A 22546-nucleotide genomic window follows, 5' to 3' on the forward strand; every position below is an offset into this window, starting at 1 on the left:
AACAGACAAAACTCAAGGGTGCGGGGCTTCAGGGAAAACTAACAAGTGTGGTTACCATTTATTGTCCTGAACTTACATACTTTCATTCAATCCTTACAATAATAAGCCCATGAGATGGGGCTTTTTACTTCCATTTTATAAATGAGCCAACCAAGGCAAAGAGGTTGGCGTCTCACTTGATGCTGCATTGTTTTAGCCAAGGTTTTGAACCTGGTTCTGCCTCCTTCTGAAGCCTGAGGTGTTCATTTCTCTCTACAGATGGAGCCACTGAACCCACTCTGTGCAGCATTGTCAGGGTGAGTATTGAGCAGGGTGATCTAACCTATAAGCTTTTGGGAGCTCTGGAGCTGGCAGGGGAAACAAGGTTAGGAATCTGCCAGAATGTGCAGAGTTATGGCAGAGGCTGGGACTGCAGGAACTGGGGAAGGAAAGGGGCCTGCAGGAGGGGACTCAGGATGGATGTCTCTGAACTTGGACCCAGAGAGTTTGGGGACAGCATGGTGGTCTGAAGGTTGGGGCTTTTCTGCTGGAGAAGAAAAGATGGACCTGATTTAAAGGAAAGTAGGAAAGAAAGAAAGGATGAAGGGATGGAGGGAAAGATAAAGAAAAGAAGGAAGAAAAGAAAAGAAAAAGGCAGAAATCCAGACTAAAACTTGTACTCTGCAGAAACTATGGCCAACAGTTCTGTTTTCATTCTAGATTATATATATATATATATATATATATATATATATATATATATATATATATATTTTTTTTTTTTTTTTTTTTTTTTTTTTTTCCTTTTTTTTGGCACCGGGATCAAACTCAGGACCTTGCACTTGTGAGGCAGGCGGCAATACCACTGAGCTAAATCCCCGGCTGTACTGTTTTCATTCTAATGGAAGCCTAAGCAGAGTGGGATGGGGACACACCTCAGAGGGACAAGAATGCAGGGTGGCCAGAAGAAAGAAGTCTAACCCAGCCAAGAGAGGGCCCATCTGCCGGGCCTTCCATAACTTCTTAGGACTTTTGGGCAAATAGAAAGAAAAGCACCAAAAATTGAAATATCATCACTCACAGAGTATCATATATTTAACCCTAGTTCTGTGGTCACAGCTATCTTAACTTCAGGTCACAAGTGATGAAACTGGTGTCTCACCCACACGAGGCCACATGGCTGGAAAGTGGCAGAATGCAGGACTGCCTCACAATAATCCTTTCACAGAAGCACTGCAGCCCTGACTGACCAGCAAGAGAGTCAGAGTAGTCACTTGCTCAGGGAGACACAACTCTGGAAGGTGCAAGCCAAGACTGGAACCCATACTTCTAAATGTGTGTCAGCAGGCTGCAACAACTGTGCTGGACAGGGCCACGCTTTCTGACTTGTCAGCTGCCTTTCTCCTGCAGCCACTCCTGAGCCTGAGCACAGACCATGGGACTCAGAAAGGGTGGGCGACACCTACCTGAACCAGCAGCTCCAGTCTCCTGTCATCCAGGAGGTGCACCTGGCAGTGCCTGCCTTCTGTCATCTGTGGGACAAGATGGCAAGAGTGTGTCAGGGCTGATCACACACTTATAAACTTGCTTTATCATTTATTTCATATGGGGTTGCCTGGAGTGGCTTCAGCTGAGTTCATCAACATGTTTGGCCAGAAGCAGATTTTTGAGACAGAGTCTTGCTATATAGTTCAGGGTAACCTTGAACTCACTATGAAGCCAAGGCTGGCCTTGAACTCAGTGACCCTCCTGCCTCAGCCTCCCAAGTTCTGGGATTACAGGTGTGTACCATCATCTCCTGCTAGAAGTAGATTTCTTATAGGGTATTAACTTGGGTTTAAAAGAAGAAAGAATGAAAAGCAAAGGCCACTCTATATATTGAAAAAATAAGGCCCATTTGGTATACCAAAGTAAAAAATGCACACAAAGTTACACTATGAAAAGTAGGTCACATGCTTGCTTTGGCAGCACATATACTAAAATTGAAGAGTAGATCTCCTCCCAAAAGAAATCACCAGGTTTTTCTTAATCAGTATTTTATTTTTCAAATGAAAATACTTTTAATTATGGATGTGTTTTCATAAATGTGACACATTCATAATTACAAGAAGAAAAACATGACACTAAAGTTAAAATGGAACATCTTAATTTTCAGAAAATGTGTCCTCTTTTACTACACTGCCTGCTGTGATGATTAACCTTGTCAGTGAGACTGGATTGAGTGATCCCTTGGAGAAGTGATTGGATTGTGAGGGCTATAACATCATCAGTGGGTTAACGCATGGTTCATACCCGAATAGATATTAGGAGGTGGGGCCTAGCTAGAGGAAGTGGGGCATGAGGGGTGTGACCCTGGGGACCTCTATCTGGTTCATAACCCCTTCCTCTCTTGTTCTTTCTAACCTGCTTTGCTTCCTGGCAACCATTAGTTGGGCAGCTTTCCTCCACCATGCCCTTCCACCATGATGATTCTGCCTCAGAACCAACTAACCATGGACTGTAACCTTTGGAACCATGAGCCAAAGTAAACTTTTCTTCCTCTAAGTTATGTCAGGTATTTTGTCCCAGCAAGGGGAAAACTAACCAATATATCAGCTACAGTTAAGAGCAGTTCAGATACACAGTTAAGAACAGTTTGATGTATAAATTTCCAATGCTATATATTTTTTATCCCTTAAAATTGCAGTATTCCTTAAAATATTTAAGCAATACACAGAATGCAAAGATGGCCTCCCTCTCCCATTGATTAACTCATGGTTCAAACCATTTTTATCTGCAAAAGTCATCACCCCGTTGGTTTGAGGAGAATCCTTACAGACTATTTTTACGCATATTTTCAGATATATACATTTATGGATTACACACACACACACATCCACACACACACACAGATAGTATATCAGTATATCTTTTTTGCAGTACTTGGGACTGAACCTGGCGTCTTTGGACTGAGTTCAGCCAGTCCAGGGTCTCACTAGGTCACCGAGTTGCTCAGGCTAGGCTCCAACTTGTGATCCTCCTGCATCAGCCTCCTATGGTGTTGGGATAACAGGTGTGTACAATCATGCTTAGCTTTAAAAATATGCTCTTATTATTATATTGGACATACTTAATATTCTTATGTGTATAACCATCTAGAAATGTAATACATGTATATGTGTGTCTGCACACATATAATATCTGTAAAATTTCTTCTTCAATTCAAAGGAGACTATGCTATACTCACTGTTTTGCCTCCTATGTTTTTACTTCACTATTTCTTGGAGCTCTTCCTACTGTTAGTGCATATAGATAGACTTTCTTCTTTCTCAAGATTCTACAGCATCAGGCCATCATATGTGTGTATAACAAAGTAATGAGTCTCCTGCTGAGGCACAACTGGGTAGTCCCCAGTGTTTTGCTGATACAAGCAATGTTACAAGGAACGGTGCACATCTAGCTTCATCCACAGAGGTGGAAAAAGGGAACTTGGGCAGTGTTTTGTCTCTTGTTGTATCAAGCTCAGGCACATATGAACTCAAGTTAAAAAGAAAAGCTAGGGCCCAGGATTTAGCTCAGTGGTGGCGCACCTGCCTTGCAAGCTCAAGGTCTTGAGTTTTATTCCTGGTACAGAAGGGGTGGGGGAGAAAAACTAGGTGCTGTGGATGTGCCTATAATCTCAGCTCCTCAGGAAGCTGAGGCAGGAGGATCACTTGAGCCCAGGAATTTAAGGCCAGCCTAGGCAATATAGTGAGATCCCTCCATCTGAGAAAGAAAAAAGAAAAAGAAAAAGATCGACTGACCACTGACAGTATACTAGTATTGCCCTAACTGTTTTATATGCATTATCTCTGAGCTGCACAGTTACCTTCTGGGACTGGTATCATTATACCCATTTAAAAGATAAGGAAGTGGAGGCTGAGCACAGTAAGAATCTTGTTTTCAGTGTAAAACAAGAATTTTTGCATTTATATTTTTGATTGAACTCTGCTCTAAAAGTCTGCAAACTAGCTCAACTGGTTAGACCATGGTACTATTATGAAGGCGGTCCATGAGAACTACTGAAGTAGTGCTAAGTAATTGGATAAGTTTACTTCATCCCACAGCCACGGATTATTTCCTTACTCTACAATGCCAAGGTCAAAACCTACCCTGAGTAGCAAAGGGAAAGGAATGAACCTTTAAAAATTCTAGGAACCAAACTGGAGAATTTACATATATTATCTCGTTAAAGCTCCATAAAAAAAAATTGACAGGACAATACCCCTATTTTACAAACCAGTAAATCACGGTACAGATTTTAGTATTATTTATTCAAAGTTACCTGGGCAAGAAAAAAGTCAAGTCAAATTTGAATAAGGGGGCTGGAGGTACTATTCAGTGATCATAGGTTTGTGTGAAGTCCTGGCTGAATTCCTAGCACCACAAGAAAAGAAAAAAGAAAAAAAGAAAAAAGCCATCCTTTTTTCTAATTTTCTATATTATTGGAGGAAAACAGAGGGAAATAAATAAATGTGTCTGTTTATATCATTGTACTTCTTTTGTAAAACAACCTACAAAAGTTAACTCCAAGTGCATGCCTTGCAGAAAAATAAAATAAAATAATACTCAAACAATTAAAATATATGAATCCACTAAAGACTTAATGTTATAAGAATTAATGTTATAATTCAAGCCACTCTGTTGTCCCATAATCCAAATAAATTTATTTCTTGACTTAAACAATCATCTTTTTTTGCCTTTATATTGTATTTTAGACCTCCAAGTAATCAATATTCCTTTTGTCAACATAATTTTTTTATAGCTTATTAAACAATAAATGTCTTCATTGATGTATCTAACCATTTCATTACAAACAAGGGCAATGGTAGGGCCGGGGATTTAGCTCAGTGGTTTTGCCGCCTGCTGAGTAAGCACAAGGACCCGAGCTCGAGCCCCCGTACCAAAAAAAAACCAACAACAAAAACTAGATGCAAACAAGGGCAATGGTGGCCATGTTTTTACAACTTGATCTGTCCTTTGGCTTCAGCTGATTGGACCAAAAATAGACACTTGACCCATGTTGGCCAATCAGAATTATAGTCAGGGAATCTGGATGAGTCTGACAGGATGAGAACCTGGTTACTGTGGGGCATCCTTTGTGTGCTGTGTGTAGAGAAATTCTGCAGAAAGAATGAGAGAAAGTAAGTAGCTAGGTGGAGGCATGAGAAATCAATTGGCTGTGAAGAAAAGCTGAAGAGTTGCTGTCAGGGTTCCTAATGTCTTTCTCATCACTTCTCATTCTTTCTACTGGTTTGGGTGAATTCTTGTCTTTGAGTTCTACGAAACAGCCTGAATTCCTAGAACAATCAACTTGTTTTCCCTCTTAAGCTAACTTGAGTTGGATTCCACTTTTCACAAGCAAGAGCATGTTCATAAGATACCATAGGTTTCTATACTTAAACTGAAGCAAAAGGCTTCCAACAGATAGACTGACCAAATGCCACTAATGTGGGAGGGCGTCTACTCCTGATCACTGACTCAGCCAGGGATGACAACACAAACACCATGACAGGCTGACACCTGGGAAGGGCTGTGAGCCAACACCTGCCCACATAGTGTGATCCAAGATCATGAAGGGCACCCTACAGAAGGGCAGCTGAGGGAGATTGCCCGGCAGTGGGCAGTGGTGAGGCTGTCACTGCCCAGTATGCACTGCACCCCTTCCTCTGTGAGATTCTGGTTCTCTGGGAGGTCAGGGGCAGATGTGTCTGTCACTAGCAATAGAAAGACCTGCCCTGTCACTTATGTAAATCAGAGGTTAAAAGTGGTAGATGTTTTGTTCATCAAAATGCTTATGAATAAATTATAGTTGATAATATTAGAAATCAGGAGAGAGAGACATTTACAGCTAAATGAATGCACCTTGAGAGCATTCTCTTAAGTGAAATAAATCAGACACTCATGTTTAAATACCTCATTGTTTCTCTGGTCTGAGAAACTGAAAGTGGACATAAGGACTAAAATGTATAATGGATGCTGGGAAATGGGAAGAAAATAGAATGGGGAACAAGGGAGAAGGGAGGGAGAAAGGAAGGAACAAAAAAAAGGAAAAATAGAAGAAAAAAATGAAACAAAACTTTTGCATTAGGGAAGGGAGGGGGGCTTGAGAGGAAGGGGGAAAGATTTATCATGTACAGGTGCAAATTCTCTATGATAAGTGTTAACATAATGTATATCTAAAATGTACCAATAAATGTTTTGTCTTTTTTTTTTTTTAAAAAAAAAGAAATCAGGAAATGACACCTAATACAAGAGCTTCTTTTTTGTTTCCCCCCCCAGGGTATGTGCACTGAGCTACACCTCCAGCCCTTTTTATTTTTTTATTTTGAGACAAGGTCTAGCTAAGTTGCTAAATTGCCTAGGCTGGGCTGCAACTTGCCATCTTCCTGCCTCAGCCTCCTACAGTGTTGAGGTTATGGGTGTGTACCACTACGCCTGACAGGAGAGCTTCTTTTGACTAAATGGCAAGATGTGGAAACACTGGGCTGGATTTCTCCCAGAGTGTGGCGGAACAGGTCTCTCTCTAGACCAGGTGTGTAGGCTCTGGGTCAAACAAGCATACTACCTGCCTGGATCTGGGAGTGTACTTGCCTGATCAAGCAAACCCTGATTCAGTAAGTCCATGGGGTACCAGAGAAGAGACACAACCAGCACTAACAGAAGCACAGCTGGGCCTCAGGCAAAGGGCTTGGCACTTTGCTCATCAACCTGTAGACTCTCACCGTCTGTACACTCTCTGAAGGGGCACTCTCATTGTAAGCACCAGGAAACCGAGGCCTGAGGTGATGTAGCTTGCACAGGAGTCCTAAGCCAGTAGAGCTCTGGCTTAACATCATATTTTACCTCTTATTAGCTGTGTTACCTTGCAGAAGTTACCTAACCCCTCTGAGTCTCATAAGAAATGTCCTACCATCTGGGCATGGTGGCTCACACCTGTAATCCCAGCTACTCAGGAGGCAGAGGCAGGAGGATGGTGAGTTCAAAACCAGCCTGGGCAACTTATCTAGACTTTATCTCAAAGTAAAAGATAAAAAGGCTAGCAATATAGCTCAGTGGTAGAGGGCTTGCCTAGCATGCGGAAGATATCGGTTCAACCCTCCAGTACTGCCAAAAAAAAAGAAAAAAAAATTTTTAACAGCCTTTAATTGATACACTAGGAATGAAATAAATCATTTTTGAGGTACCTATTTGTTTAGAAGTTGACAAACAGCTAAACTATTCTGTAATCTGTACATGCTCCCAGCTTTTAAAAAAGCTTTTAAATGGGAAGACTGTCACTAACTCATATTAAAGAAGACAAATGACAGTGAAAAATCTAATAACAAACACATGGCAGAAACATTCTCCAGATTGAATGGAGGGGAAATAAAGGAAGAGAAGGGATCACTGGTTCCTCTGTCCCTTCTACATGCCTAGCACTGGCAAGGGCATTTTAATGAGACGAATCCTGTCACTCACAGGCACTTTCTAACATCCAAGTGTGGAACTCAGCCCTGTACATACTCAGTTCTCAGAGTGCTCCGCCAAAGTAAGTATTCTCTTCACTCCAATATTACGGGCTAAACTGACATTAGGTGATAAATAACAAGATTCACAAGTGGCAGAGCTAGACCCCAACCCAAAGCCCCAGGTCGTAATTGTGCAGACATACACTTGGTACTGCACACGGCACACCATGACAGACAGCGGGAAAGCCTTCCCATGTGGCCCATTTCCCAGGGTCACATGAGCAGGTAGGAAAGGGAAAATGAGGCATTATGAAGCATGCACAAAACTCATTTCACTTCCAAAGAAAAATAACTTCTCTAGAAATAGAGTTGTGGAACTTATAACTAGAAAGAATCATAGACAGCATTTATTAACAACTAATCATTTCAGATATGGGGCAACTTAGGAACAGATATAACCCAAGTCACACAGTTGACAGCAGCCCTGGGATGGAACTCAGAGCCCGCCTTCCACGCCAGGGTGCAAATGACCCTTGCATATGCCCAACATCCTCAGCTAAGAAATACCGCCTTATTCAAATAAACTTTTTTTCCCCAACAGGTCACTTTATTTTAATAAATATTGTTAACAACAACAAGAAAAGAAAAAGAAACCCCACCATTTCTTATTTATTTTAACCCCCCCCCCCACTAATGCTGTATCTTCTAATTTCAACAACTGGGGTTTTATTTATGGGACCTGTACATGGAGCACTATGATTATCTCTAAATACAGAATCACTTTTGAATCCCACTGAGACTGGGGGTATAGCTTCAGAACTGACTTCCCACCCAAGGGCAGCTAATAATAGCAAGGCCTCGGAGGCAATAAAAAAAGACACAGATTTAAAAAATAGTCTGCCTGCATTCACCAACTTGATCCCCACTCCCCACCCCATCCAAACCCAGGCATTTGGAGGGTAGAACTGCCATGTCCCATTGGAATTCCCACCTCAGTCTGCAGCTGCCCTGCCTTTGCTCCCCAGCTGATAAGAGTCGTCCTCACCGTGCCAGGGCAGACGGCTGGTGGCGAGACTGTCAGCTGGTCAGCGCTCAAATGAGGAAGATCTACAGGGAAGTGAGAGTGACTACAGGCTTGATTTTCAGCTCACAGGGCGCCCAGCTGCAGCAGTCCATAAGTAGGGTTCAAGTCTGTAGGAGAACACACCCCATCCTGGCCTCTGCCCCCAATCTCACGACTTCACTTAGGAGGTGAGAGGGGAGAGAGGGTTGGGAAGGAACCAATGGTCATTTCCAATCAGGGTAGCACTGGCCCATTCCTAAGAACCAGGCTCACATGAAAAAGCAGGAAATAAGAATTCAAAAAAAAGCCAACCCCCAGACAACTTTAGCTTTGCCTTGGAACACAGAACTATGAGTTTGGGAAGGAAGCAACAAGCTTTTTTGTCCCCCAACCTCCTCTCTTGTGACATTTTCTAAAGCTTAGCACTAGAAGTGCTGCCTCATGAAAACGACTCATCCAGGTTTGTGCCGAGTGGGTCCCCTATCATCAGGGTCTAAGTTCCATGAGTGTGTACAAAGCCAGCTTTCTAACCAGGCTCCCCACTTCCCAGGGAGCCCCAAGATGATCTGACCCCTAGGTGCCAAGGAATGCTGGCTCAAAAGCAGTCACATCCCTCCATTGTTCTGCTTGGCATCATCTGATCCCTTCTCCTGGAGCCCAGTGAGTGTGCAGGGAAGCTGACTGCTACTCTGATAAAAATCCAACCTCTCTCATTTCATTTCCAAGGGGTGATCAAAAATTTAAAAATGTATTACAGTAAAAGATGCATTGTCGCTAATACCCTTGTTGCCACTTTCTGCAGCAGGTCTGGATGTCCTCTTTCCAGTGTCTTTATCAGATGTGATTAAAAAATAGAGTGAATGCAAAAAACAGTGAATGCTTCTGCCAAGGGCCATCCAGTGGAAAGGCAGGCTTTAAAAACCATCATGATGTATCCTCATCTGTTTTATTCATCGTATCTGGCACCATGTGAATTCTTGCTCTTTCCCAAAGTCAAAATTTTGAGCATGAAAGGTAAACCTTTTGAATCAATTCAGGACAGGGAAACAGCCACAATTAAAGACTGTCATGAAGGAAAACTTCCAGAAGTGCTTCAGAAAGTATCAAGAATGATAGGATAAGTATGTTCAAAGGAAGGGGATTATTTTGAGGGGGGTTAATATTTTGAATTCAAATAATTCATTATGTATTTTTTATCACACCCCATCTATCTCGGCTGCCCTGCCTCTAAAACAGCAGTCACACCGGCCTCATCTTCCTCATGATGAAGCCTGAAGCGAATTTGGGGGCTATGCACGTGCTGCTCCCTCTGTCTAGAATGTTTGGCCCCAGATCGAGGCATGTTGGGTTATTTCACTTTTTTCTGGTTTGAAGTCATGTCACTATCTCAAGGGCACTGACCCTGTCCTCACATAAGATGGACCTGACCCTCACTGTCACAACTCTTACTCTTTCTTTCTTTCTTTCTTTCTTTCTTTCTTTCTTTCTTTCTTTCTTTCTTTCTTTCTTTCTTTCTTTTTCTTTCTTTCTTCCTTCCTTCCTTCCTCTCCCTCTCTCCCTCTCTCCCTCTCTCCCTCTCTCTCTCTCTCTCTCTCTCTTTCAAGGGGAAAGGGTTTTTTTCGCTCACAGTTTGTAGAGGTTTCAGTCCATAACTGGCTGGCTCCAAGGCAGAGTAGATGGCAAATGCATTGCAGAGGAGAAACAACATGGCACAAACAAGGCAGGAAAAGCAACAAGGTAAACAGTTCATGGCAGTGGAAGACAGCAAAAAGCTGCAAGGGATTTTAAAAGTGTCTTTCTGCTTCTTTTAGGTTACTCTAACTACCAGGATTAGGGCGGTGCCAAACCAGTCACTCACGTGTAGTGGTTTAGTGATCACACGCCCTTAATCCTAGCATCGCACATTCCAGATTTAGCTATCTTTGAAAAAGACTGCATGAGGCTTTGGGGGGACATCTAGACACAAGTCACAGCATTCTGCCCTTGGCCCCCCAAAGACTCATGCACATCCCTGTATGTGAAAAGTACTTAGTCCATTTCTAAGAGTTGCCAAAGTCCTAACAGTTTCGTCATTGCTGAAAAGTCCAAGTCCCAAGTCTCCTCTGAGATTTAAGGCAAACTCTTAGCTACAAGCCCCTATACGAATGAAAAGAGAGTTAAACACTTCGAACGTTCAATGACACAAGACAGACATTTTCTTTCCAAAAGTTACATTCAGGGGATAACAAGGAATGGGAACAAAGTAAGACCAAAATCCAGCAGGGCAAACATTAAATCTTGTAGTTCTATGTCTAGCATCCAAGGCAAACTGGCAAGTTGTGAACTCCAAAGGGCTTGGGTGGCTCCACCCCTAAGCACTGCCTGTTGTAGCTCCCATGCCTTTTCTCTTGGGCCGGCTCTGCTCCCTCCTTGCAGCTTTCCTCAGATCCATGGTCCTGGCTTCTCCAAACTTCTGGGGTCTCCACTGCAACAGATCCTCCAAGTTGGACCCCTGCTACCCACATCCACAGGAGCACAGAGATGACAAGAAGCCAGCAGGCACCCTGCTGCTCTCACCACCGCCCTGCTTATCAGCCAGCCCAGGCCCATCACCTGTGGGGCTCTAAAGTTTTCCACCCTCTTGACCAGTGCCCCACCACCACCTAAAATGCCCCATATCAACCACGAGCACCCTCCTCTCAGTGCCAACGGCCTTCTTGCCCTTGGCCCATCTGCACCCAGATGGCAATAAACTCATTGCATGTTGCTTAGATTTTGGCTGCCTCGGTGGTCTCAGTCGTGCCTCAGTCTGACCTTACACACTACACCTTTAGCTTCCTACTCACAGCTTCACACACTTCCTTCTCTGGCTCACTGTCTCACCTCCTAGGCTTTCTTTTGCAATCTGGGTGGAAGCCCTCCTGACCTCCCACAACTCTTGCATTTTGCATGTGCCTAAAATCAGCACCACGTGGTTAATGCCCAGGTTTGCTGCCAGCTGGAGCAGTAGCCGGGCTTCCTTCTCTCTGTGTCCCTGGATTGCTGAGCACTCTGAACCCAACTCCGAGGAACAAATTCTCTAGGCTGCCACTGCCATTTGGGAACATGGTGCTCTGGGGCTTTCTTCTCAAAGCAAAGTCTTTCACTTTTGCAATTTTGAGGCTGTGTGGAGTCCTGCTGCTTCTTGTGATGCCCTCAGGCCATCTTTTCCATTCTCCTTTTCTTTCTCAGCAATCAAAATCTCTGCTCTATTTCTGTAGTCCACAGCTTTACTGGAACTTCTTCTCTGGCCAAACTCAAAACATTTTAAATCATTCTGCTGGGCTCTTTGCTCTTGATTCTCAACATAAATCTGGCTAAAAAGCCCCCAGCAGTAGCCATGCAGCAGCCTCAACATTAGACTACTTTGAAATTTCTACTGTGAGATCAATTAGTCTGCTGCCCTTAATCTCAGTCTCAGGAAATGTCTCTGGACATGAGCAAAATACAGACAAACTTTCTGCCAATCTGTAACACACATCATCTGGAGTACCAATAGCCAATGCAGTCCTTCTTCTCAGGAGAAACCTTCTGAGCCGGGTCTTTACCAGCTGGCTTTCTGTTCTTCTGAGCTCTGACCAGACTCTCCCACAAGAGTCTAAGACTTTCCATCTCCACTTCCACAGTTAACATTTCCAAATCTTTCCTAACTCTTTCCTTTCACACAAGCCAGTTCCAAAGGCTCTTGAGCCACATGGCCAAGGTAATGTCACAGCAATGACTCCACTTCTCTGGTACCAAATTTCTGTGTTATTTTTCTCTTATTTCTGAGACAAAATATCTGACATCCAAAGTTAAAGGGGGAAAGGGTTTATTTGCTCACAGTTTGTTGAAATTTCAGTCTATGATCGGCTGGCTCCAAGGGAGGGATGGCAAACAGTCATCACAGAGGAGAAACAACATGGTGTACACAAGGTAGCAAAGGTAACAAGGGTCCTTAACAGTGTCTTTCTTCTCCTTATTCAGAGTGATATAGGGGGAATAGATGTAACCCTCAAACTTACTGGATATCCGAAATGGGAGTTCGTGTTCTCTAAAATTGAAGAATGAATTCTAGGAACAACAGAGGTTAAGAGTAGGAAAAATTTACTGAGAGAAAGGTAGCTTCTGTCTAAGAGACACAGAAGGGGAACCGGAAAATGGGCTACCCCTCTTTGTTTCTTATAGAACTTGTGTTTTTGCTTTAGTCACTTATTTGTCTGCCTGTCTTGCCCCATAAGAATGTAAGTTCCGGGCTGGGGATTTAGCTCAGCGGTTTTGCTGCCTGCTGCACAAATGCAAGGACCTGAGTTCGATCCCTGGTACCAAAAAAAAAAAAAAAAAAAAAAAAGAATGTTAAGTTCCATGGGACAAAAGGCCTTGATGAGTTCTTCCTCGCCACTATATCCCAGGGCTTCATCGATGGGGAGAACAGTCTAACTAAAGGAAGGAATGGATTCACTGTTCAGAATCTGGACACAGTTCACATGGTAATACAATCCCAAATGACTTAAAAAGACAGCAGGATCCAAAGTGAGGCTGCCCCAAACAACTCCTAAGTCTTGGCCCAGAAAAACTTACACATAATAAACAAGCTTTCCACCCAGAAAACCAGGTGAGCTATTAAACTTCTCATCAGATGAGATATTCTGGAGGAGCCAGAGAGAGGGGCAGATGTATCTAGGACGTCCTTACTTTGGGATCTATTGAGTGGATGGAGTTTTATGTTTCACCCAAATGATGTCAACCCCAGTTGAACAGGGCCCTTTTATACCATCTCTGGGTGGTGACTGAGGATGAGCTATTGACACTCCTCCAGAGAATGGCCTGGGCTGACACAGATGTCTCCAGACAGTCAGCTGCAACTCTGTCCAGTTCTTTCAAGATGCTGCCTGCGCCTCCAGCATAACTACACAGCTTGCCTCGAGTGCTCACTCCAGGTCACATGAGAGGTAGGGACTTCCACTTCCACTGTCCATCCCCTGAGGTAGGAATGAGACTTTACATTTCACAGATGGCAAAACTGAGGTAAACAGGTTGAGTTGTCCCAGATTGTATTGCTACAAGGTAGGTTAGGCTCTCAGGTTCCATTAATTGGACTGAAGCAGCCTCCCCTACATCCCTTGCTATTCATGGGAGGTGGAGAAAGAAACAGAGACAAGAGAGAGAGGGAGAAAGGCTAACAGCAGAAGAGACAAAGACAGAAAGAAAGAAAGAAAGAAAGAAAGAAAGAAAGAAAGAAAGAAAAGGAAAGAAAAAATGGGTGGGTGGAGAAGGAATGAGAAAAAAGTGAATGAGAAATAAATTGAAAAGAGAATGAGAAAAAAATGAGAAGTCAGTTTTCCAAAGAGAAATTGAGTGACTGAGTCATCTTCTGTGAGACAAATGGCAATAAAAATAATGGCTACTGGCCATGTGTCTGGTATGATCCAAAGTCCTTTCTTTTACTTATGTGAGCCATTGAAATGAATTTTCATTCCAACCCTGTAAGTAGAATTTGATTTCTGGTTTCATTTCGTGGATGAGAAAACTGAGGCTCAATTAAGGTGAATGGCAGATCTCACCTCACAAGATCACAGAGCTAGGAAGAGGCAGGGCCAGATGTAAACCAAGGTGTACTGACACCAGAATCCATGCTCTTCATGCTGTATCACATGACTTCTGGTACAGAGTATCTTCCATTTAATACGTCTTACATATTAAATCCCACCTACCTTGGGCATCACATGTAGGAAGTGTGATAAAAAATATGGTGAAAAAATAATTTTAAACATTATTACAGTAAAGGACACATTGCCATCAATCCCCTTTAAATTACTCCTCCTCACTTTGAACACACTTATTCCATCATTCTTGCCATGTTATGAAGCAGTTTGGGAGTCCTCATTCACAAGTATCTTTAGTTGTGCTGTCATGGCTGTCTGGATGACCTGAATCAATTAAAAACATTTACATTTCATGGCCATTTGGACTTGGGGCAAGAGCTAGAAGTTCTATGGTGCCAGAAACAGTGAAAAAGGTGAATGAGAACATACCATGTTTTCATGAGCCTACCTTCCTGTTAAATGGCACTTGGCAGCAATATTCATTGTACTTTTGATCATATCTTATAGACACTTATGAAAGAAGACTTCCAGAACTGTTTCAGAAAGTGGCAAGAACAATAGGATATGTGTTCAAAGTGAGGGGGAGTATTTTGAAGGGGACTAATGGCAATGTATTTTTTACTGTAGTAAATATTTTAAATTTAAATATTCACTGTTTATTTTGATGATCCTGTAGCATCTTCATTGCAAAGTATAATACTTTTCAGGAAAAGCTCATCTAGATTCACCCAGGCCACCTGGACTGGTTCTGGCCACTCTCAGGATGCTGCATCAGAAAAGCATTTTCTGGCACTGCCCTAAAGAAATGCAGACAGATCCTAAGATCAGTGTCTAGGCTTGCTAGTGGTTTCACTGAGCAGTCAGGATGGGATTAAGCCCCACCTGTTGAGTTGTTTCCTTGGCTCAGCATGTTAATGTGAACCCATGGGGTATAGGATGCTATTTGTCAGTTATATGGCCTTCTGACTCTGACTCTATGTTAATCTGGGCTTAAGCTGTAGCCCAGTTAATAAAGCAATTCATTCAGTGGGGCCAGGCTCTGAATCATGTGTTCAGTCATTCACTCAACCAATACTGACTGGGTATTTTCTACATGAAAGCAGTGTTCTTGGTACTAATATAGATCCACTGATGTGATAGACAGGCCCCTATCTCTGGAAGATTGTCCTAGAATCCCCAGCCTCAACACTACAGATACTTGCAACTGGATAATTCTTTGCTATTCTGTACACTCTAGAGTCCTAAGCAGCCTCCCTGACTGCTACTGTCTAGATCCCAGAACACCCTGTGACACCAAATATATCTCCAAAAATTTCCAGATGTCCCCTGCAGGACAAAATCACTCCTTTTGAGAACAACTGCTGCAGAAGAAGTGAAACTATGAACATTAAAAAAGCTATTTTCAAGAAACAGTAAGGGCTCTAAATTGGCAGTGGAATTCAGTTTTGAGCAAATATCACTTTTCCTTACACAGAAAGCAGAAGAAATAAGGATACTGCTAGAAAGAACTTTTTCTGGTCCATAGCTCTTGACAAGTGGCTCCCAATGGATTGGAGCTAATCCTGTTTTGGGGACATGAGCATTCGACTGCAAACTCCCTTTTTCCTGGCAGAGTTGGAGGAAAGTGAACAAGAAAGGCTCCCTAGGCACTGGAGAGCCATTTCCACAGCTCTGGTATCAACCTGGCAAGCAATTCCAGCCAGCTTTGGGCAGACATTTCCTTGGAGGGTTTTCTGATAAAAGAATAGCCCTTATTGGATTATAGCCTGATCTCATAAGGCTGGTGAAAAGAAAAGCCTGGTTCAAAGAAGAAAGAAACAAACAATTTATTATGTCTGGAGCTGAAGGCCATTAGGAGACCTCATGCTGGTGTCCATGAGATGTGTCCAGGATTCGGAGTCACAAGCCTTAGGTATGCATCCCAACCCTGCCATTTATACTTGAGAATATGGCCCGAACCTCATGATATCTTTCTAAATCTGGCCCTGTGAAATGGGAAGGATAAAAGAATCAATCTCATTTAACTTTTTAAACTCTTCCTTTGATACTGGGGTTTGAACCCAAGGCTTTGTGCATGCTAAGCACATGCTCTGTCACAAAACCACATCCCATCCACTCTCATATAACTTTGTCTCTTGTATTAAAGCAGGTTGAACCTAAAGCCTGACTCACAAGCACTGATGATAACCGTATCACCAGTACTACCCTAGTTATGGAGCAAATCTCGGAGTTAAGGTCTGTGCTAAGTGCCTGACACATGTTACCCAGTTCACCTTTATCCTTGTGCAGTGGGTTCTATTGATGGTGAAGATGATTTGCAAGCTGTTGAGTATGATTCTGTTTGCCATAAATGGTTAAAGTTGATTAAACAGTTATTTTTCCTGTGAAAAAGTTTCTTCTGGATTATTAAGATGCCAAGCTTTCTGTCACATTTCAGTTGAAAATCATCCTACCAGATAAACCCTGGAGACAACAGTCAGGGTTTAATTCCATCCCAATTCCCCAGTGATAATCCACAGACTCAGAACCACCATGCAGGCCTGCCCATCTACATGGCCTCAAGTTGGGGAATGGAGATGATACCCAGTTGCTTCTTGTCGGATCAGGACCAGGTGTGCCTTGGGCCAGGCCACCTTTGTTCCCACCAACTCAAAATGAAAATGAATATATGCAGATGGCTTTGTGTCATGTGCATCTGCATGCATTTTATCCACTAAGTTCTCATTACCACCCTGTGAAATGGGTTGTTTTCATCTCTTGTTTTACACTGAAGAATCTGAGCCTCTAGGAGGTTTAGAACAACTTGCCTGAGGTCTAACAGGTAATCGAGTTGAGCTCAGTTCAACAAAGGACTCACTGGACACCAGGAGAGGAAAAAAGCAGGGACATTCCTTCCTGGAAGAAATGGCAGTTAAAACCAAGGTTCTCTTTATAAATATTCTAACTGTACTTTTTCAATTAGCAACTCATAGTGGGCACTGATGGGAGATGGTCAAATGTTTATTTTTACCAAGTCATGCAGAATATTTTTGCTGTTTTTCCTCTGGAAAAAAAATCCTCTTTACTGAAAACCAGCTTTTAGCTTCTATTTTTAGAAGTCATGGTACAGTATCAATGAGCCTAAAAAAACCCCCAAAAACAAAGCACAAAAAACAAAATAATGGAGGCACAAATATAATATAAACAGGAAATGCCCCAAAAGTGTAACCAAGAAAAGCTGAGAGCGAACTTGTGTGTGCATATGTGCGTGTGTGGGTACATACATGTGTGTGTGTGTGTGTATGTGTATATGTGTGTGTTTAGATGGGGGAGGTTTTCATTTTTATCAGCAGTTCAGTTTAATGAGAAATGAAGTTCTCTGGTCAACTTGGAGAAAATGGAAATTTTGGCTTCAGTGATTATGTAAGTAGCAGACACCCTGTGGTCTGGAAATTTTTGCTTTGCCAACTGCCCGTTTTCTCTTTTCCTGTGAAAAGCAGCCTATAAGAAGGAGCAGAAGTACTGCATCTTTTAAAAACTTAAAAGTAAAGACATGGGAAGGTCAGGGGAAGGAATTTCTAAAATAAATTGTAGTAGTCAAATTTAAAGATATTCTGTGTCCTGTTTACCAACTCTATGACATCCAGAAATCCTGACTATAAGCCACCATAGATTACATACATTGCTGTGGAAACTTAAAAGTTAACAAATCTTAATCAGAAAACCTGGATCAACTTTACACTAATTTTGGAGGACATGATTATTGTCAGAGTTTTCCTGTTACCATTCCTCATCAATCCTGTTTGAATCACTGATTTATGCTTCACAAAGTCTCTGTTTTTGGTGATCCATATGAAAGTAGATGGTGAAAATTGCATAGGAAGTTTATAGTTAACAACAATGTGTTGTACTAGGTCCAGAGTCCTATCCTGTCTGTAACTGGTTGGTAGAAATGTACTATTTGAGAAGGGAACTTAGAAAAGCATTACCAAGTTGTGAAAACAGAAAAACACATTTGGAATACACAGAAAAATTCTTTTTTTTCCCCTGAATTTTTTTGAGGTCCTTGGGCCTTGCACATGCTAGGCAAATGCTCTACCATGAGCTATATCCACAACTGGGAAAAAAACAATTTTTTTTGAGATAGGGTCTCATTAAGTTATCCAAGTTGAACTTGAATTTCCAATCTTTAAGCCTCAGGCATTCAAGTAGCTGGGATTACAGATGTGAGCCACTACAAAGTTTCTAGAAAATCCTTTTAAAAACAATTAGTACACGTTCTTGTTACATGATTATTACATGTACTGTAGGGAGTTGGTACTGTTATGGCTTGTGTCTAGATGTGCCCCCAAAGTCTCATGTGGTCAGAGGTGGGACTTTTCAGAGATGGCTGGATCTAGAATGTGTGATGCTGAGATTAAGTGTGCGATGCTGGGATCAATGGTGTGTGATTACTAAATTAGTCCACTGATTAGTTTGTTATAGTTCTGGGAGTGGATAATGGCAAGGCCCACACTGGGTATAAGTGCTACCTACTCTAAGGGACAGAAAGAAGGCTGCTGTGATTTCTTGCTGCTTGCTACTTCGTTGCTTTGCTGCCTTCTGCTTGCCATGAACTGTGTCCCCTCTGCCATGCCACCCTGCTTTGAGTCGGCCAACTATGGACTGAAACCTCTACAGACTGTGAGCCAAAATAAACCTTTCCTCCTTCAACTTTGGGTGCTGGGTATTTTGTTTCAGCAATGAGAAAAGTAATGAAGACAGGTATATATACATATTGTATCTTAGTCATTTTTAATTCCCTTTATCTCTCCTCCCTCCCCTCTCCATTCATCCCTCAATCCCCTTTCCATCTGTAAAAGGTCTATCTTGTTTCCTATTATTTATCTTTCATTTTGCTCTTTAAATTATTGATATTTCAGGCTTTTCACATACGAGAAACCTTGTGATATTTAACTTTCCATGTCTGATTTATTTTGTTTAGCCTTAAGTTCTTTCCAGAAAATTCTTAACATCTAGGACTTCTTGTACCACTGCAAATAAAATATTCCCTCTCAACTTAGAGGCTTCTAATATTTAGTCATGAAAATACTTGTCCCTCCAGCAGACCGAGTTGCTGAATGTTAGACACAACCAATATTAAAAATCAAAGTGCATGTATAAACATACAGAAAAATGAACACATTGAAACAAAAGTAGTGGAGCTAAAACTCTTCCCTTTCCGATCAGTCTGTCTATTATTATTAGTAGTGATTATCAATTACTATTACTATTGTATTACTTACTGTTATCTTTCTTCTTGAGGATATTCATGTCTGCTGAGTGGGTACAGAAACCACATAATCTAACAAGGTGCTACTGCTCATTTTATCCCAACTCAGCCAATCAGTGAAGGTAAGAGAATTTAAACTACAAAAACTGGCACATGCTACAAGCCAGCACCCCTGTCCCAGAGATCTGGCTGTGAAACACCTGCCAGTGCATCACTGGCGAAGTGCAAGGGCAGGAGGATGTCTGGGGAAAGTGTGATGTTCAGAGAGCTCTTTCAGGGTGCCGAGGCCATAGGCAGATCATATAAAAAAAGATGAAAGCTCAGAGTCCTCAGCACTAGACAGAGCTGCGTTCACAGTCTGCCCTTCTTAACTTCAGAAGGACTTATTTTTGGGCATGTTTAAAATCAGGGTCTATGCTCATGCATGCCAGGAATGGAGCTTGGCAAAAGAAATGAACATAAAAATGGAATGGATCATTAACCTGTATCATTGTACTTGTGGATAAATCCACAGATAGGTTCTCCTGACCCAGGACACCAACTCTCATATCAAACACCACGCTATCTGCTTTTCCCATTGGAATATAAGTTCCTCTACAAGGGTGTTTCTCATTTACTCGAGTTTTCCTACACCTTAAAATGATGCCTAGCTCATTGTGGATGCTGGTAAATATTTGCAAAATGAAGGAATGAACAAATTTACCTTTATTTCTATTTCCTGCTTCAGTTCTGAGTTTTCTACCCATTTCTACAGATCAAGTCCCATGGACAACTCAGTGACTCTTTTGCCTATATTAAAAAAAAATTATTGTAGCCAGATGTGGTAGTGCCTGTAATCCCAGCACTCTGGGAGGGCAAGAGGATCACAAGTCTGAGACCAGCCTGGACAACTTAGCAACCTAGTGAGATTCTGTCTCAAAATGAAAAATAAAAAATTAAAAAAGGGGGCTGGGGATGTAGCTCAGTGCAAAGGCCCTGGGTTCAACCCCTAGCACCACACACACACACACACACATTTATTGTATATATTCAAAATGTACAATGCGATGTTGGATTCCTTTGCCACTGAGTTGCCAGATTCACCCCAGCTGTGTTGCTGCTATCCTTCTGCAATCCCTTTCCTGCTAACAGAGGCTGCAGTGACCTGAAATCCTCTGTGGAAACTGTTTACAGCGTTTTCATTCACAAGCAGAAATGATCAGGCAGCGTTGTGCTCTGTCGGCAAGTTTCTCCCCACTTTGGTTCCTGCTCTATTCTACTCTCAGTTCCGTTCTGCCCCCACCAGAAGGGACTTGTCTTGTGAGAGGAAATCTCACCCAGCCCTGGGCTGTATCCAGGGAACCAAATGTTTTCCCCTATGGCCTGCCTCAGCGTTGTTTCTGACCCTTGCTTCTGTGGCACAGTGTTTCATTTCGGAAGGCAGGGGAGAGCGGGGCTAGGTCACAGAAGAAAGCGCTGCTGCTTCTGCTAAGAGTGGCCTGGACAGTGGGTCAGGCAAACTCCTCAGGCAGTCACTGGACTCCAGAATTCGGAATTTTGATCAGAGTTAGGCAGGAGATAACCTAAACTGGGGCTCAACTAGTTGGTGACTCTGGGTAAGCCATGTAGGCTTAAGCAGCTCTAAGTAGCTGCTGTAAAATGGGGATAGTTTCGCCTAGGGTATTATGAGCAATTCCTAAACAGCAGCTATTATTATTCTTTCAAAGTATAAGGTATTTGTTAAGAAGCAAAAAGGTCAAGAACACAGGTCTGGGTTTAAACCCCAGTGTGCTCTATGTGACCTGTGTGACCTTGTGCAAGAAACCTCACTTCACTGGAGCCTTGGTAAGATTATTACTAATATTGTATTTTCACCAGCTAAAAACTAAGCGATTGCTACAGACTCCTCGAGGGTGGACACTTTCAAAGGTCATGTTTGGGTACCAGGTGGGAGGTGAGTAGTTCTACTCTGTCCTTGAACCCTGCAGAAGAGAAAGGAGCAAGTAGCCTAGCCACATTTAAACATGGCCTGGATGCCCCATATCACCTTGTTTGTCTGGGGTGCCTAAACTTTTCAGCTACTTTCACCTCTATTACCTCTTTTGAGCTTTACAACAGGTTTTCAAGTGTGGCCACTGAGGCCCAAAGAAAGGATGGGACTTCTCTAAGGTCACACAGATACACAGAGCAGAGACCTCCAGCTGGGACCTCCCTCAGTCTGCACTCTCAGACGGTCTCCTGGCCCTTCCAAGAGTATTCACTGAACAGTAAAGTTAAAACACACTGCAATATGTGAGGTGTGGTCTAACAGACAGTGAATGTTTAAATAAAAAAATTATTACAGTTAAAGACACTCTACCATTAATTCCCTCAAATACTCTCCCTTGCTTCAACCACACTTATCCCATCATTCTTGCCACTTTCTGAAGCACTCTGGAAGTCCTCCCTTGTGTCTTTACGAGGTGTGATCAGAACTACAGTGAGTGCTTCTGCTGAGTGCCATCCAATGGAAAGACAGGCTGGTTAAAAAACATTTCAGTGTGTCCTCCTCCACCTTATTCACTGTATCAGCACTGTGCAACTTCCGGCTCTTCCTCAAAATCAAAATGACCATGACAGGTAACGGTTTTGAATCAATTCAGGACACTGAGGCAGCCAGGATACAACAACTAGAGACATTCACAAGATAAGACTTTTAGAACTGCTTCAGAAAGTGGCAAGAATAATGGGATAAGTGTGTTCGAAGAGAGGGAGAGTATTTTGAGGGGAATTAATGGCATTGTGACTTTTTCTATAATAAAGAAAAGATTTAGTTATCATATTTTTCAATCTCACCTCGTAAGCCAGCTCCTACGCACAAATCTTCCTTTTGTGCCTTTTACAGTGGGAAGGCTTCCGAGATGGGAAGTGGCCATTGTAAAGTGAACCCAACTCTCCTAACCTGGGGAGCACTGGGGAACGTGCAGCACGCCATCTTATGGTTCTGGTGGCCTCGTTGGCTCAGCTTGCCGGCTCCCAAAGCCTTTTATTAAACTAAAGTCAATGAAACTAAAGGCACTTTTAAAAAAACTGGAAAATTTTATAACAGCCCCAGAGGGAAGAAAAAAAGCCTTGGTATTTCTGGCTTGGGAACTATTATTCTAACTACTGTCATCTCTTCAGAGTCCTGGAGGGTTTAATGCACTGGAGCAGGGAAGAGTTT

General features: G+C 42.4%; 1 protein-coding gene across 8 annotated transcripts in view; it reads right to left on the reverse strand.

Moving 5' to 3' along the window:
• Frmd4b (FERM domain containing 4B) overlaps positions 1-22546 on the reverse strand; it is a 351908-nt gene that overhangs the window by 128304 nt on the left and 201058 nt on the right. For 6 of the 8 annotated variants that reach the window (XM_087182007.1, XM_087182006.1, XM_004854187.4 and 3 more), the window contains one exon: positions 1446-1511. In XM_087182007.1, the coding sequence (XP_087038133.1) occupies positions 1446-1511 (66 nt within the window). Of the gene's footprint in view, positions 1-1445; positions 1512-8439; positions 8781-22546 lie in introns of those variants that run through there. The other 2 variants (XM_004854189.4, XM_087182008.1) reach the window with 2 other exon arrangements.

The sequence above is a fragment of the Heterocephalus glaber genome, unplaced genomic scaffold, assembly GCF_053883595.1.
Source record: "Heterocephalus glaber isolate CG9 unplaced genomic scaffold, H.glaber_assembly_v1.0 deba00001472, whole genome shotgun sequence".
In the NCBI taxonomy this organism is placed as follows: Eukaryota; Metazoa; Chordata; class Mammalia; order Rodentia; family Bathyergidae; genus Heterocephalus; species Heterocephalus glaber.